The 14,113-nt window shown below is 33.7% G+C and overlaps 2 protein-coding genes across 16 annotated transcripts in view; one reads left to right on the top strand and one right to left on the bottom strand.

Annotated features, from left to right (window-relative positions):
• LOC130625335 (myotubularin-related protein 14-like) overlaps positions 1-7,557 on the bottom strand; it is a 44,345-nt gene extending 36,788 nt beyond the window's left edge. Inside the window, exons 1-2 of one of the 4 annotated variants that reach the window (XM_057440408.1) lie at positions 7,416-7,557; positions 3,061-3,202 (exon numbers count right to left, since the gene is read on the bottom strand). In XM_057440408.1, coding sequence (XP_057296391.1) covers positions 3,061-3,171 — 111 coding nt within the window. In that variant the 5' untranslated portion in view covers positions 3,172-3,202; positions 7,416-7,557. Of the gene's footprint in view, positions 1-3,060; positions 4,921-7,415 lie in introns of those variants that run through there. The other 3 variants (XM_057440409.1, XM_057440407.1, XM_057440410.1) reach the window with 3 other exon arrangements.
• Positions 7,558-7,667: 110 nt separating this feature from the next.
• Positions 7,668-14,113, top strand: part of LOC130625330 (protein DD3-3-like) — a 28,032-nt gene continuing 21,586 nt past the window's right edge. For 10 of the 12 annotated variants that reach the window (XM_057440397.1, XM_057440392.1, XM_057440396.1 and 7 more), the window contains exon 1: positions 7,668-7,775. The gene's annotated coding sequence lies outside the window, so the exon portion shown is untranslated. Of the gene's footprint in view, positions 14,047-14,113 lie in introns of all 12 variants that reach the window. The other 2 variants (XM_057440398.1, XM_057440391.1) reach the window with 1 other exon arrangement.

Raw genomic sequence — 14,113 nt, 5'->3', positions numbered from 1 at the left:
TAGTTGCGTCAGCAAAAAAAAAGCCAATGTAATTTTGTGAAATTTGTAAAAAATAACAATTGTGGTATTGTTTGAGCTTATCTCATTCATTGCGACTGAAGAAAAATTAAACTCGATTTTCAGTAAGTTAGGCCATTATCATTAACTAAAATCATTCAAGCTATAGAAATACCGTGGTGTCATTCGATTCGCATTAATAATTGAAAAAATTGTATATCATATTAAAAAGAAGTCCAGAAGTTCTTTCTCCCATACGACACAGCAAGCATTAAGTCAGTCCTGCCCTCGGTTTTGAGAGAAGAGATGTTCTGCAAGACTCTAACATTTGAGTCTCCTGCACAATTTTGCTTCATGTTTATAACTGTACCCGTAACAAGCATTTTCGAAGCATGTCAACGGCGACTTCTGCGATATACAACGTAATGACGCCCCAACCTAAAGAGTTCAACTCGAAAAATAAAAAGCCAGTTGGCAGTGCACTATTAATTTAACGAAATTCACAGTCGGGAAGGTATGTCAATAAGACTTGTACTCCATTTCCATTTGTCATCATGTTAGGAGATCAATACATCGAAATTATGAGAAGTCTAGCCCTAATACAATGTGAATGGCGAAATGTTTTTGCCGGCTAAAAATTTCCCTACAAAAAAATATGGCCTACGCAATGCTGATGCAAATAAGTTTAAATGTATCCAACGTCTGTAGTTTTATTGGACGTAAAAAAAATCTACTTATAGGGGCTGCTGTATCTCTTTCTAAAACAACGAAAAAACGTCTCTTCACAGGTTAACAATCCCTAGTTTTTGTTAACATAAAGTCTCTTCCCATCCTTAAAATCACTGTATTATAGTTAAAAAATAACAAAAAAAGTTACTTTGAAATTTATGATCTCCATATTTCGTTCTAAAATGACGAGAAAACATCCCTTCAGAGCTTAAAAATCTATGTATTTTGTTCTAAAATGACAATCTATGTATTTTGTTCTAAAATAATAAGAAAATAACCCTCCAAAGCTTAAACTCGCTGTATTTTGTTCTAAAATAACGAAAAAACATCTCTGAGATAAAGTTTAAAAATCCCCGTATTTCGTTCTAAATTGACAAGAAAATGACCCTGTGAGGCTTAAAATCTCTGTATTCCGTTCTAAAATGACACGAAAATGACCCTTTGAAGTTTAAAAATCTCTGTATTTTGTTCTGAAGTGATGAGAAAACGTACCTGCGAACATTTCCATATTTCGTTGTAACACACAAATGTACTAAAGTTGCATGTAGATGTATTGTGTTTTAGAAAAAACAGTTGTATAAAGTTAAGAGTATGGGTCCGTAGAATACTTAAAAATCACTGTGTTTTGTTCAAAAATAGCTGTTAGAACCAAAAAAGTTATCATATTTTGTTTTCAAAAACTGTAAAAGTAAACGTAAACATAAATGTAAACAGTTAACAAAACAAAACAAAACTGAAACAATTATTTTAGGCAACCACAGCCAGTTAAAAAAAGTTTAGAACAAAACTATTAACTATATGGGTATACCTTTTAAGAAGAGCAAAAAAGTGCAATGGAAAGAGCACATTTTAATGACATAAATAGAAAAACCCTAATTAAATATTCTAAAATTAGACCTATTGCATCTTGTTTAACACCTCGCACCAAAAACTTTTTAATTAATGCCTTGTCATGCCAATTTCAACTACTACTTCTCAGCATGGGCTTGTGCCACCCGAGGTAGATTGGGAAAACGAGAAAAATGATTAAAATGTGTCTGTACCTTTCTTGGGAAAGAGAGGGAATATTCATTGAATAATCTACTCATCAAAAACGATATATACCATGTTAGTTTTCAAAGCCATGAATCACATTGCTACTAAATACAACTCAAAATTTTTTTTGGCAAAAAACACAATCACCAAAAAGCTTCTAAAAATAGGTTCACACTTCCCTTGGTTAACATGGAAGTTGGCAAAAAAAGCCTTCCCACTTAGAGCTCCAAAAATGTAAAATAATCTTCAAGACCAAGTGACATGTAATGGAAGTCTGCTTTCTTTTAAGACTTATCTCTAATGTATTTGGCAAATTCTAATTGGGATCACTTTTTAATTTTTGTTTCTAATTCTTTTTTTTTTAATTTTCACAGATTATAAAATATGCTATATACTATATTGGATTCTTTTTTTTTTAGTGCCCCCAGTGGAAACAATCCACAGCTTTAAGTTTTTGTGACTTCCTGGGCTAACCAATTTAAATATTTATTGTTATTATTATTGGCAACGATTCAATATGGGTGAGTGAATGTTACCATAGCCCTGGGTTAACCCAAGCCATTTGAGGGAAATTGGGGAGATGGCACAATGTGTGGGCCGGTAGATGTTGCAGGGAGTTGTCTTGTAGAGTGTGGACCCTAATTGGGTCTGCATAGCTCAAAATTAGCATTAAATACTTGTAAAATATGCACATGTGTCTATCTATTGTGGCGCCGTAGATTAGTGGTTATAGCTTTCGTACTCTGTGCGGGAGACCGGGGTTCGATTCCTCTTGACGGCGATTCAACATGGGCGAGTGAATGTTACCATAGCCCCGGGTTAACCCAAGCCATGTGAGGGAAATTAGGGAGATGGCACACTGTGTGGGCCGTTGGATGTTGCCGGGAGTTGTCTAGTAGAGCGTGGGCCCTACTAATTGGGTCTGCGTAGCTCAAAATGAGCATTAAATACTCTAGGACTCTCCATCTAAGCCATGGCCCCTCCTGGAAATAATAGACAGGGTATATCCCTCGATATTTGTGAGGCTAGCCATGTAAAATATGCACATCTATCTATCTATCTAATATATTTATTATATATCTTTGCCGTTTTTATTAAGTATATAACGCTATTAACTCACTAAATTCATATTTCTAGTATATAGACAATCTAATTGCTTTTACACCCAATATATAAATAATTTTGTAAAAAACCCAGAATATTTGAGAAATAATTAATATAATGAATATGTGTCTGAATCATTACAGTACCCTTAAATGGAAAAAATATAAGGTAACATGTTAAGGATTCTCTACTTACCATAGATGAAGTTGCATCAGCTTTATACGAATGTTTTGAAAAATGTGATATTAATGAACTTATAGCCTGTAGGTCAACGATACAACTTGCATCTTCCTTACCACCAAGCATAATTTTTGTTAGCTTAGCTCTTTAGATGCTTCTAAAAACATAATGTGTTGCATATCATTGCAATATTTAAATACAAGATGACTACCGTCTTTATCATGTGTGCACCAGAAGCAATTCCAAGTTCTCACACAGTAGTTGTTTTTGGTAGTGGTAGCTATTTCACAATGAACTACTAAATAAGTTTTTATAAAACGTAAAAATAGATGTGTCTCGCCGTGCCACCTCTGTCAATGTTCATACAAGCGCATCAAAGATTTCCCTACTAGAAATTGTCAACCTCGAACTCAGCACACTATATTTCTTATATACCTGATGAGACCTAACATTCAATGACCATTCTGATTCCAGAAAGACCTAAATGTTCATGAGGTTAAAAAATCACCACTTTTGTTGCTTACAACCCAACCTTTTTCTTCGCACAAACGAAAGGTAGACGTGTATAAACAAATGTCACAGCAAACCCTGAACTACAATCAACCAATGAGCACAAAGCTAATCATAAAGCTACCTTATTCCATGAAATTAAAGAGTCATGAAATTAACACGATTTTTTAAAACCTGCGTTAATTTGCTGACTGTTAATATTAAACGCAGTGTTAATTTAAAGACTGTTAATTTCATGACTTGCTAATTAAAATACTGTTAATTTGGTAACTTTTTTATCACCTGTGAAAACAAGTTTAAATTACATAATTTAGCTAGCTACCAGTCAGAAGACAAATAATTGAAGGTTTTGATGGACAAGGCATGTAAGACCATACTGTAATTAAGAAAAATCAGGTTTAATTAGAGTATACCCGTTAGGTTGTGTGGTGGGCGCGTGTGACCTGACAACCTCTTGAGGAATCAACCCTCCTCCTTCTTAACGATTGTTTAATCAACACCTTTCACTGTAAAAAGATCTGTACCATAAGGCCACAAACACCAGAAGTATCTACATGGTGGTGGACCAACAGTTCACCACATGTTAATTGCGGTTCCTGATATAAGTACAGTCCCGATTGCGATAACTATACACGAGTATACGAGTACGGGTACATTAAATGCCGAGTAAAGTGGAAGACGAGTACGAGTAATCGGCGAGTATACTACTTCCTACCCTCGAGTATAGCCTCTTGCGCATGCGAGTACAGTAAGTGAATGATTTGTGAGTACGTGTGCGAGTATAAGATAAAAAACGGGAATTCGTCGTAGCGTAATTTTTATCGATAGCTCACATTTGTCTGCTACCTTACACATTGTGAAAACTTTTACTTCGTATTCGTGTCGTAAGAAATAACATTTTATTTTACATTTTTTTTTTATGTTGCAAAAATTTTTTTTTAGTTTACATAAAAATGTATACGTTGCTGTAATGGCTCTTTATAACTTTGAATTTATATAGTTAATTTCTCACCGACGAGGAAACCCTTTGCTATTTACATCTGTTATCTAAATCCTTTTTTTTCCTAGCTAAATGTTTTGTTGCTACATTCAAACATTATTCCTTTTTCTTCGCAAGCATGAATTAAACAATGAACTCTGGAGACTAAATTAACCCAATCGCATTTAATTTTATTGTTTTGTAAGTAACCAAAAGTAAAAACGTGCCCAGCAGGGAAATCTTGGGTCCAGTGAGAATGATGTGCACCTGAATTTTGAGTAAGTTCCCTAGTTACTTCAAAATGGGTTGTCATAAATTATAAGTAGCTTAAGTCTATCGTGTAGCTATCAGCATTTCGCCATTTTGAAGGTTTAAAGGAGCATTTCAGCACTAAATTTCATCACTAAATTTTGTTTCTATGAAGCTTTATGTTCTTATATGAAAAATATTATATTAAAAAATAATGTGTATCAAGGATATGCGTCGTAGTTAAAATGCATAAAAATAAACTAAATACTGAATTATTACAGATCGTCTGTAACAACGATGTACGGAAGATTCTTTCTCATGTTTTTATAATTTTATTATCCATTCTCACTTACCAATCATGGTGTGCATAATAAAATAAGCGGCAGTAATGGGGAGAACAAAGTTTCATGTGTCTTATTAATTGTATTTTTAATTTTTTTCACATGTTTTGTGGGCACCTGTTGATTGAAAGTAGCGAATATAAAAAAGAAAAGAATGAATGAATATCATTCAAACTAAATTGTTACATTTTTTACTGTTTTTTAACAGCATTTATCAATTTAGTCCTGGGCACTAGCTTGTGAAATACATGTCAATAACTGGTAAACATGATACCTGCTATATTGTTCTATTACCAGAAGCAAATCATTTCAATATTCTCAATGTGATTGCAAAGATATAAATAAATTAGAATAACATTCAACACAAAAGAAAAATTTATCTCCAGAATCGTGTTTTAGAGAGAGTGAGGAGATCTTTATAACGCAGACAACTGAATTTCATTCGATATTTTTAGACTTAAAAATCATTTTTCAGAAGTGACGTTGGTTTGTTTGTTTGTTCAGAAGCAAAAGAGTTCGCTTGAAAGTTACGACTCCGTCGTAAGGCAATTGAGGTTCTCCCTCGTTCTGGCTATCATATATAGCTTGCGTTGGTGCGCACTTTCCCGCAGTTGAGTTGAATATAACGTGAATCAGTTTAGACTCGTCTGGCTCTTCGGAGTGTCAGGTCCCTGTGGCATGGTTTCAAGTGGGACTGCTGATTCGATCGTAAATCAACAAAACGAAGTGTTAGCATGTAATCTCAATGCCAGCTTCAACTCACTATTGAACGAAGAAAATAACACTGTAAAAATAGTGTTTTTCAATAAATCCAACACCAACATAAAAGCATATTGGCCGCAAGTGCATTCTCAACAAGTTTCTCGATTAATTATATTGTTTGCCTTTCGAGCACGCTAGCGAGTACTGTGTGAGTACAGTAGCAAAAATGTGCGAGTATTTTTGACGTACTCGTATGCGTATTATACTCGTCGCATACTCGTGGAATACCCACGGAAGAAATTACTCGTACCCGTAGTTTAATACTCGTGTATAGTTACTCGCGATCGGTACTGTACTTATACCTTGTTGAGAAGAGGCTTAGCTTTGATTGCATTCAGTATTCAAGTGTCAACAAAGATGGCTACTAGCATCATTGAAGGATATACTTTAGAAACTCAATGTTCTTCCAAGTCTAGAATGGTAGACTAGTGAAAAGGATGGTTACAGGGCATGAACATTAGGGGCCCTCAAGGTAACTATAACCAATACTGTTGTAGATCCAGGCCCCTAAAATTGCCTTGCCTACCTATACGGCAACATGCAACACAAGATGGAGGGAACAATTGGCATCAAAGACGCGCGCTCGCTTACACCAGTGCTCTTGCCTCAAGGTTTTCTTGGTGATCCAAATTTGGCTACTTGTGATTGCCAAGTTTTTTGTCCAGAGGTGGAAGCACTGTTGACCCGTGCTGGTTGGGATGTCGGGCTTTCATCGTCAGCCAAATGGGATGAAGATGTGTTTGTTTCCCTAACAAATGAGGTGCGTTTCCACAAGACACACCATAGCAGTTGGAGGCAATTTCCAAGTGAGTTGCTGAGGTGTAGGCGATTTCCAAGTGAGTCGCTGAGATGTAGGCAATTTCCAAGCGAGTTGCTGAGGTGTAGGCGATTTCCAAGTGAGTCACTGAGATGTAGGCAATTTCCAGGCGAGTTGCTGAGATGTAGGGGGCCTTCGAAAAAAATTTTTCGGGCCCAGTTAGCGGGATATCGCTGCTAAGATTCGGACCCCCTCCCCCCTCTTTTAGTGGATTTTTGTCCATGAAATATACACATTCTGATAAATCTTGGAAGGCTCAGGGGCGTGTTTAGTAGATAAAAGTTATCGAAATTGATGACAAGAGGAATTATGCTCACGAACGACCAAGAATTTTCAGGCCACAAACAAATTTTTGAAATTTCTCAATCCTTAGCGGATTTTTTTTTCAAACTTTAGACCCCTTCCCCCCCTTAGCGGCGATATCCTGTAACAGAGCCAAAAAAAAAATTTCAGAAGGCCCATAGGCATTTCCACGAGATTTGCTAAGTGTAGCTAAGCGTTTCGACGAGATAGCCAGGTGTTTCCACAAGATACACCCCAGGTGAGTTAGCGTTTCCATGAGATACGCACACGTTTCCACGAGATACGTTTTACTAGGGGTAAGGATGGAAACAAACGCATCTGGTTTGGGCCTCCCCTGATACCAAACCTGACACATCCCCCCTTTCCCCAAACTCAAGTGTAGTTATGACATGAAACAAGAGAAATATACTTCTAACATTATCTGTCATTGTTGTTGTTTGCTTTCGTGTTGTTTCTTCAGAACCATAGCAATTAACTTCCAGGTGAAAAAGACCCAGAGTTAGATTACTTTTCCAACCTGCAAGAGCTCACCAATTTTCTGAATCTGAATGCTGGTCAGTCATATCGCATGCTGGTCAGTATTTAACCTGGTCATTCATACTGTAAGAAAATTATGTGTTTATATTTTTGTATAAAGTAAGTTAATAAGCCCGTGGCTCCCGAAATCGAAAGTGAATCACACATGGCGCTGAAATGATAATAACAACAACAATCAACCATTCGTAAAAAATCATCAGTCGTTTCACTTCAACTAGCATCAAGTTAAAGGGTAAAAAGTTTCAATATGTTTTGTTATACTCACATCTCTTCGCTAGCTGCCATCAAAAATTATTAAAGCAAATGCAGTTTTCCTCGTTTTTTAAATTTGGACAAAATAGTCAAATGGTCAGTACTCAATGCTGGGAGGTTGTGAGACATAAATCACACCACTACGACCACTAGGATGTTTCAGACCCTGCACAAATACCCGCCCTGTTTAACAGCAGTTTTGCAAAGTAGTTTTTATGTTATGTTTTGTTAGCTAAAACCCTAAAGTTATGTAGCGAGCGGATTTACCAGATCACAGCAAGAGTTTATTGTTTAGATATCCTGTAGCTAATACAGCGTAGATACTAAAAGTAGGAAACAAGTGTAACCAGCAGTATTTTGAAGTAACCACCAGAGAACCACCAGTATTTTGAAGTAAACGCCAGAGAACCAGCTCTTTTTTTAAGTTACTATCAAAGAACTAGCAGTAATTATCAATTTACTCCAGATAAGGCAGCAACCCGAAGGTGTAGTGATTTTTATGCTCAAAACTTCATGACCTAAAAACTACTTAATATATATGATAAATAGACCATTTCGGAGATTATGCGCCATTATTGATTTTCGAAGCCTGGTGGTGCAAGTTGAACTTTGAACCCTATACGCCGTAGTAGAAAACTCTCTTAAAACACACAAAAAGAAACGAGTTTTGTATACACTCTTAGCGTGTTTAGGTCTTCGTAATGTTTTTATCTAAGTAACGGGATAAACCCAGACAACATTTATTTAGCTTTGATCTATTAATGAATTGGAAATAGCAATTAAATACATGTGTAAGATGTAGGGATACTGAGTGTGTTTTATTATTATTTAACGCTAAAGTGGATATTTAATCAACTTTAAACATATTTTTACGATCGAATTATGCCTCTTACAACGCATGAAGATTTTTTAGAACTTAGTGTGAGGCAGCTGACTGACTTCTTGTCAGCTCTTACAACGTATGAGGATTTTTTAGAACTTAGTGTGAGGCAGCTGACTGACTTCTTGTCAGCTCTTACAACGTATGAGGATTTTTTAGAACTTAATGTGAGGCAGCTGACTGACTTCTTGTCAGCTCTTAATGTATGATTTTTTAGAACTTAGCGTGAGACTGACTTCTTGTGGACTGAGTAATAGTTGAGTTAATCGCCAGAGCTTTTTCTGTAATGGAACTTATTATGCCAATAATTAAAACAAGCTTCACAGAGTAATTTATTTATTTATCATAAAGATTTACACTTTAGTAATAAATTACTGCTATAATTGCGTGTCCTGATAAAGAAACCGATAAACACATACGTATATATAACATCATGTAAAATATACATTGTGACTGAAACAAATAACATAAAAAAAAAACAAATCAAATACCACTTTAGTTTAGTAAACTAAACTCATCATTTTTCCCTTTTTGATATTTTTCAATAAGGGAAGCCTACAAAAAAATTATAGGGCAATAGCGAAAACAGGGAAGAAAGACAGGTATTTTTTCTAATACCACTCTTGAAAGACTCAAAGATAGGAGTGTTTAAGTAGACGAATCAAGGGACAAACATACAGATTAGTGTATTTATCACCAAAAAACAAAATTATAAAAATATCAAAATAATAAAAATTACTTGTAATTAAAAATGACTCTATTCCTAAAATCTGTGACTGAACCTGTTCACCGTATTTCTATGGGCAGTGTATTGAAAATTTTTACACCCATTATAGAGAAAAAGCCAGATTATTTTGGGAGCTACACTTCAGAAATAGATAAGATTGTAGAGTTTTGACAAGTATTGTGACAATGGATTATAACTCTCTAGATCTTCACAAATATTACAAACTAAACATTTCTTTACAAATCCAAAAACAAAATTCAAGTCCAAATCCAGTAAGGTATTTCCAAAATCAAAAATTACTCTCTAAAGTAAGGCCACCCTCAAAAATATAATTGGTTAGCGTCACCCGACCGACTCACTTTGACAGGCGAAAGTTGAGTCTGGAATTCGGTAAATTTGTAAAAAATAAACCAAACAATCCACAAACAATCTTTTACAAGTGAAAACCATGGGAACAACATTGAGTGACACAAATGGAACTTGAAACGGAGGCTAAAAATACAGCTGGCGTACATTTAAAACGAATAACAAAATATGGCTGCGAAATATAGTATTTATTTTTGTAATTTTTTAGGGAAAATTTTTAACCAAACATATTTTCGACGGTGGCCTAAGTATAATCCAAGTTTAAAATCTAATGCCAATATCTTTATAATGCACAAAGCAGCTACACAATTTTATATATCTAAATATAAAATGAAATTACCTTTAACCAAGCATTAATTACTAATTACAGCCTTATAGCTAGGTGCAGTACAGTGTTCTAAAAGCATTTTTGGGAGACCTCTAGCTAGCTAGCTACTTTAAAGGTTTTTAGGATATATTAAGTTGCCTTCATTGTACAAAAAGAAATTAAAAGTATAAATAAGTGCATAATAAATATATATATCATAAAATTAGTATCACAAACATAAAAACAGATAACAAAAAGCAAAACTGTCCTGCCTCCAGCACATCCGTTAGGCAAAAGACTGAATAAAATGTGAAGTCCAAAGTTCAACTTGCACCACTGAGCTCCGTAAATCCATAATGCCGCATAATCTCCGAAATGGTCTATAAAAGGGCACCTTTTATTTATCTGACGACTGACTAACTCGGGATCTGCAACTTGGTTTGCAATCAAACTTTGTGGGTGAGCTTGTATAAGCCCTATATGTTTACTCACAAAATTTGATTGCAAACCGACATGCAGATCCCAAGTTATGAGTTCGTCAGCAAAAAATTAAGAGGCCTGGGACGAGCAAACAAGTGTCATTTTGACAAAAAAAATATGTTAATCAATTAACCTTTATAATATCTATGCATTGATAAAGTTTGAATGCACACCCTTTATTAGGTCTACAATTACTGATGTAAGAAAATGTCCAAATTTGCTATTACTGAAATATGACATTATAATTCATGCAGCATAATTAAATCTGAAATTCTTTAAATGTGAATATCTTGAGAACGAAAAGAGCTTTTTAAAAATTTTAAAAAGACTTGTTAGATAACTTTTTAAGCTCTATATAAGTCCAACATCATTTTATGCCTCGGGTTCCATTGAAGTTATTTATTTATTTCGCCTAAAGACAATAATTGGAGGCCATTCCTTGAGACAAGTGCGATCGCACACGCACTCACACTCGCTCGCACACTGGTAAAAAAATTTAAAAGTGCTTTTTATTGTACTCGTGAATTTTTTCTTTTTCTAAAATATTATAGAACAGTGTAAAGGGCTATTAAAAACCTAATATAAAATCTCTGTTTTTTAGCATAAAAATAAACAACATAATATTTATCATGAGTTGTCTGTAACAGCGATGTACGGAACAATCTTTTCTAATGTTTATAGAATTTTGTTATCTATTTATATCTTAGCAATCACAGTGTGCATGATAAAATGATGAATGGCGGCAATAAAAAGGAGATAGTTGCGTGCGTCTAATTAATTGTATTTTATATTTATTTTTGATATTCTCTGTGGCCACCTGTTGCTTGAAGGTAGCGAACATAAAAAAAGAAAATTATCATCTATACTATTTATCTATTTATTTTAACATTTATCAATATTTTCAACAGGAATTAATAATTAAGTCCTAGGCACTAGGTTGTGAAATACATGTCAATTAAACCTAAAAATGATACCTGCTATACTGCTCTATTACCAGAAGCAAATCATTTCAAGGTACCCAAAAGGTACACAAAAGAAAAATGATCTCCAGCATTGTGTTTCAGAGAGAGCTCATAACATTAGCAAGCAATAGAAAGTTAAAACAATTTCACAACATATTTTTTAAATAGCAGAAAAAAATATGATGTGCAATAATTAAAATGTATTTTTTTTAAAAAAATTGTTTTATTCATACACAATGAGAGTGCACAATTTAACATTTTCCATTTGTATTTCTTTTAATCATATTATTCTTGCAAGACTTTGTATTCAAGCATCATTTCTATACAGCTTAAATAACATAATAACGTTGTGGTAAAAAAAAAATAGTTAATATTTCCATCGCAATTGTAAATTTTGCTTACGAGTGCGATTTTTCGCACACCATAGCACTCGTATTTTTTTAGCGAGTGCTTTTTGTAGCTCTGGCATAGTTTTATTTAAGAAATGGCAATTGACACACAAAAAAGAATTGAATTGAAAGCATAAATTTTTAACTTAAGGATACAGTAACCCCCTTCAGGGTAATTTTTTTTTTTAAAAAAATATTTTTTTAAATTTTGATTCTTTGGCATAATAGTATGCTCAAAGTTTAAAATTCCTCAAATATATTTAATCTGTATAATAATTAAAGAGAGTTATGCAGAACAAATAAAATATTGTATCTCTACATATAACATAGGAAACATTTACACTTTAATAATCTATTACTGAAATATGACATCATAATTCATGCAGCATAATTGAATCTAACTTGAAGCTAACTTTTTAATCTCTATAATATAAGTCTGACATCATTTTATACCTTGGGTTCCCTTTCACTAATAAAAAAACATTACCTTTGACCCTAAGGCCAGTAAAGATAATATAGATAAAGCATTTATCTGTCCAAAGTGTCCAAAGCTTTTTCGACCAAAATGTATGACATCTTTTAAATAAAACGTCATTCAGAGTTAACATTTTCAACGTTCCTAGTTTATTATGCCAGAACAAAATATATGGAGTTAAACTGCAAGTTTAGCTCATGTTAATTGTGGTGACAGAAGTACAGTTCTTTAGCATTGTAGTTAGTATACATTAGGCTACTCATTCCAATAGAAATACATTGTTTTTATCAGTTTTGTGTTATTCTGGAACCCAAAGCAATTAACTTAAGTTGTGCATAAATAGTTTGTTATTATATACATTAAAATATACACAAATATCATTTTGTTTTTCTTTATAAATTGTATGAAATAGCAGCCAATCTTGTGATGAAGCTAAAACTAGCTAGCTACCTATAAACATCTTTAATTTTGACAATTATATATAGATCTTGAGAAATAATGTAAAAAAGAAGTATTATATAAGTTACTTAGCTGCAGAACAAGATGCAAACTGCTAAACTATAGGTCCAAAAATGGATACTATTTACAGAAATATATAAAACTGAAGAAACAAGAATAAAAAAGATAACAATTAGCCATGCTGGAAGTTTGACAGCCTATCAAACAATTTCTCAAAATCAAGGACATTCTAATAGTAGAAAAATAATATCAAAACCCCTGCAAAATTTAAGTAATTTACTGTTTTGTCCTTTACCTTGTGCTCTGCCACCCTTTACCTAGATAGCTTCAAAATTGCTAAGACACTGTTGTCTGGCTTATTACTACATTCTCAACACAATATTTGAACTATCCATTTTCAACATGGCGAACTGATGTGATGGCTTTCGTGGCCAGATATTAATCAATTTTTTAGCCATTGTAAGTGTTGTTGGTACATGTGGTATTTGTAACTGTTTCCTAAGTTGAAAAAAATGGACCCAAAGTGACCAACAACTTTTAATAATGATATATTACGACTTTTAAAGTTATTATCAGGTAAAATCTAAAATAATAGTAAAATCAATTAATACAGATTAAAACAAAAGTATCTACAACATATATACGTTCACTAAACTAAAAAATATTGAAATGATATTAAAATTTTATCAAAAGAGTGTGACTTTTAAACTTGTCATTTATAAAAAGGGCTTCCAAAAAAAGTGCTGTTGAAACTTCGAGGTTGATAAAATTTTAAATGTTTGTATTGAAAGTAGACATTCGCAGCTGTTGAAATGTAAGACCACCTGACTTGAAACTCCTAAATGCTCCTTAATGCGGGCGATAAAATGCTGACTTGATTGACCGACATAACCCAAATTACATCATGGACAACAAATTTCATAGACCACACCACTTTTAAAAGACATAATTACCTGGTTGTTTCAGGGAAGGTAGAAAAGTTTTCAACTTTGTAACGTTAAGATAACTTGACATAGAGCTTTCAACATTTTCAGTGCGTTCTCGAATCTATCCTTAAGCTTACCATGGTACTGGATTATTATCATCATCTTTTCTTCTTCCGACCTTTCATTTTGTTTTTAGACTTTTTAGGTGGAACTTGAAAAAAAATTTCTAGAGTTTGTTTAATGATTGGATCATCAAATGACGATGAGCATTGGTTGTCATGTAATATCTTTTTAGCTTTCTCTACATTTACTACATGCACTACAAGCTCAAATTATTTGATGTAGCA

The sequence above is a fragment of the Hydractinia symbiolongicarpus genome, chromosome 14 (genome assembly GCF_029227915.1).
Source record: "Hydractinia symbiolongicarpus strain clone_291-10 chromosome 14, HSymV2.1, whole genome shotgun sequence".
In the NCBI taxonomy this organism is placed as follows: Eukaryota; Metazoa; Cnidaria; class Hydrozoa; order Anthoathecata; family Hydractiniidae; genus Hydractinia; species Hydractinia symbiolongicarpus.
Note: the sequence above shows the minus strand (reverse complement) of the source record. Positions and strands in the feature narration are given on the sequence as shown.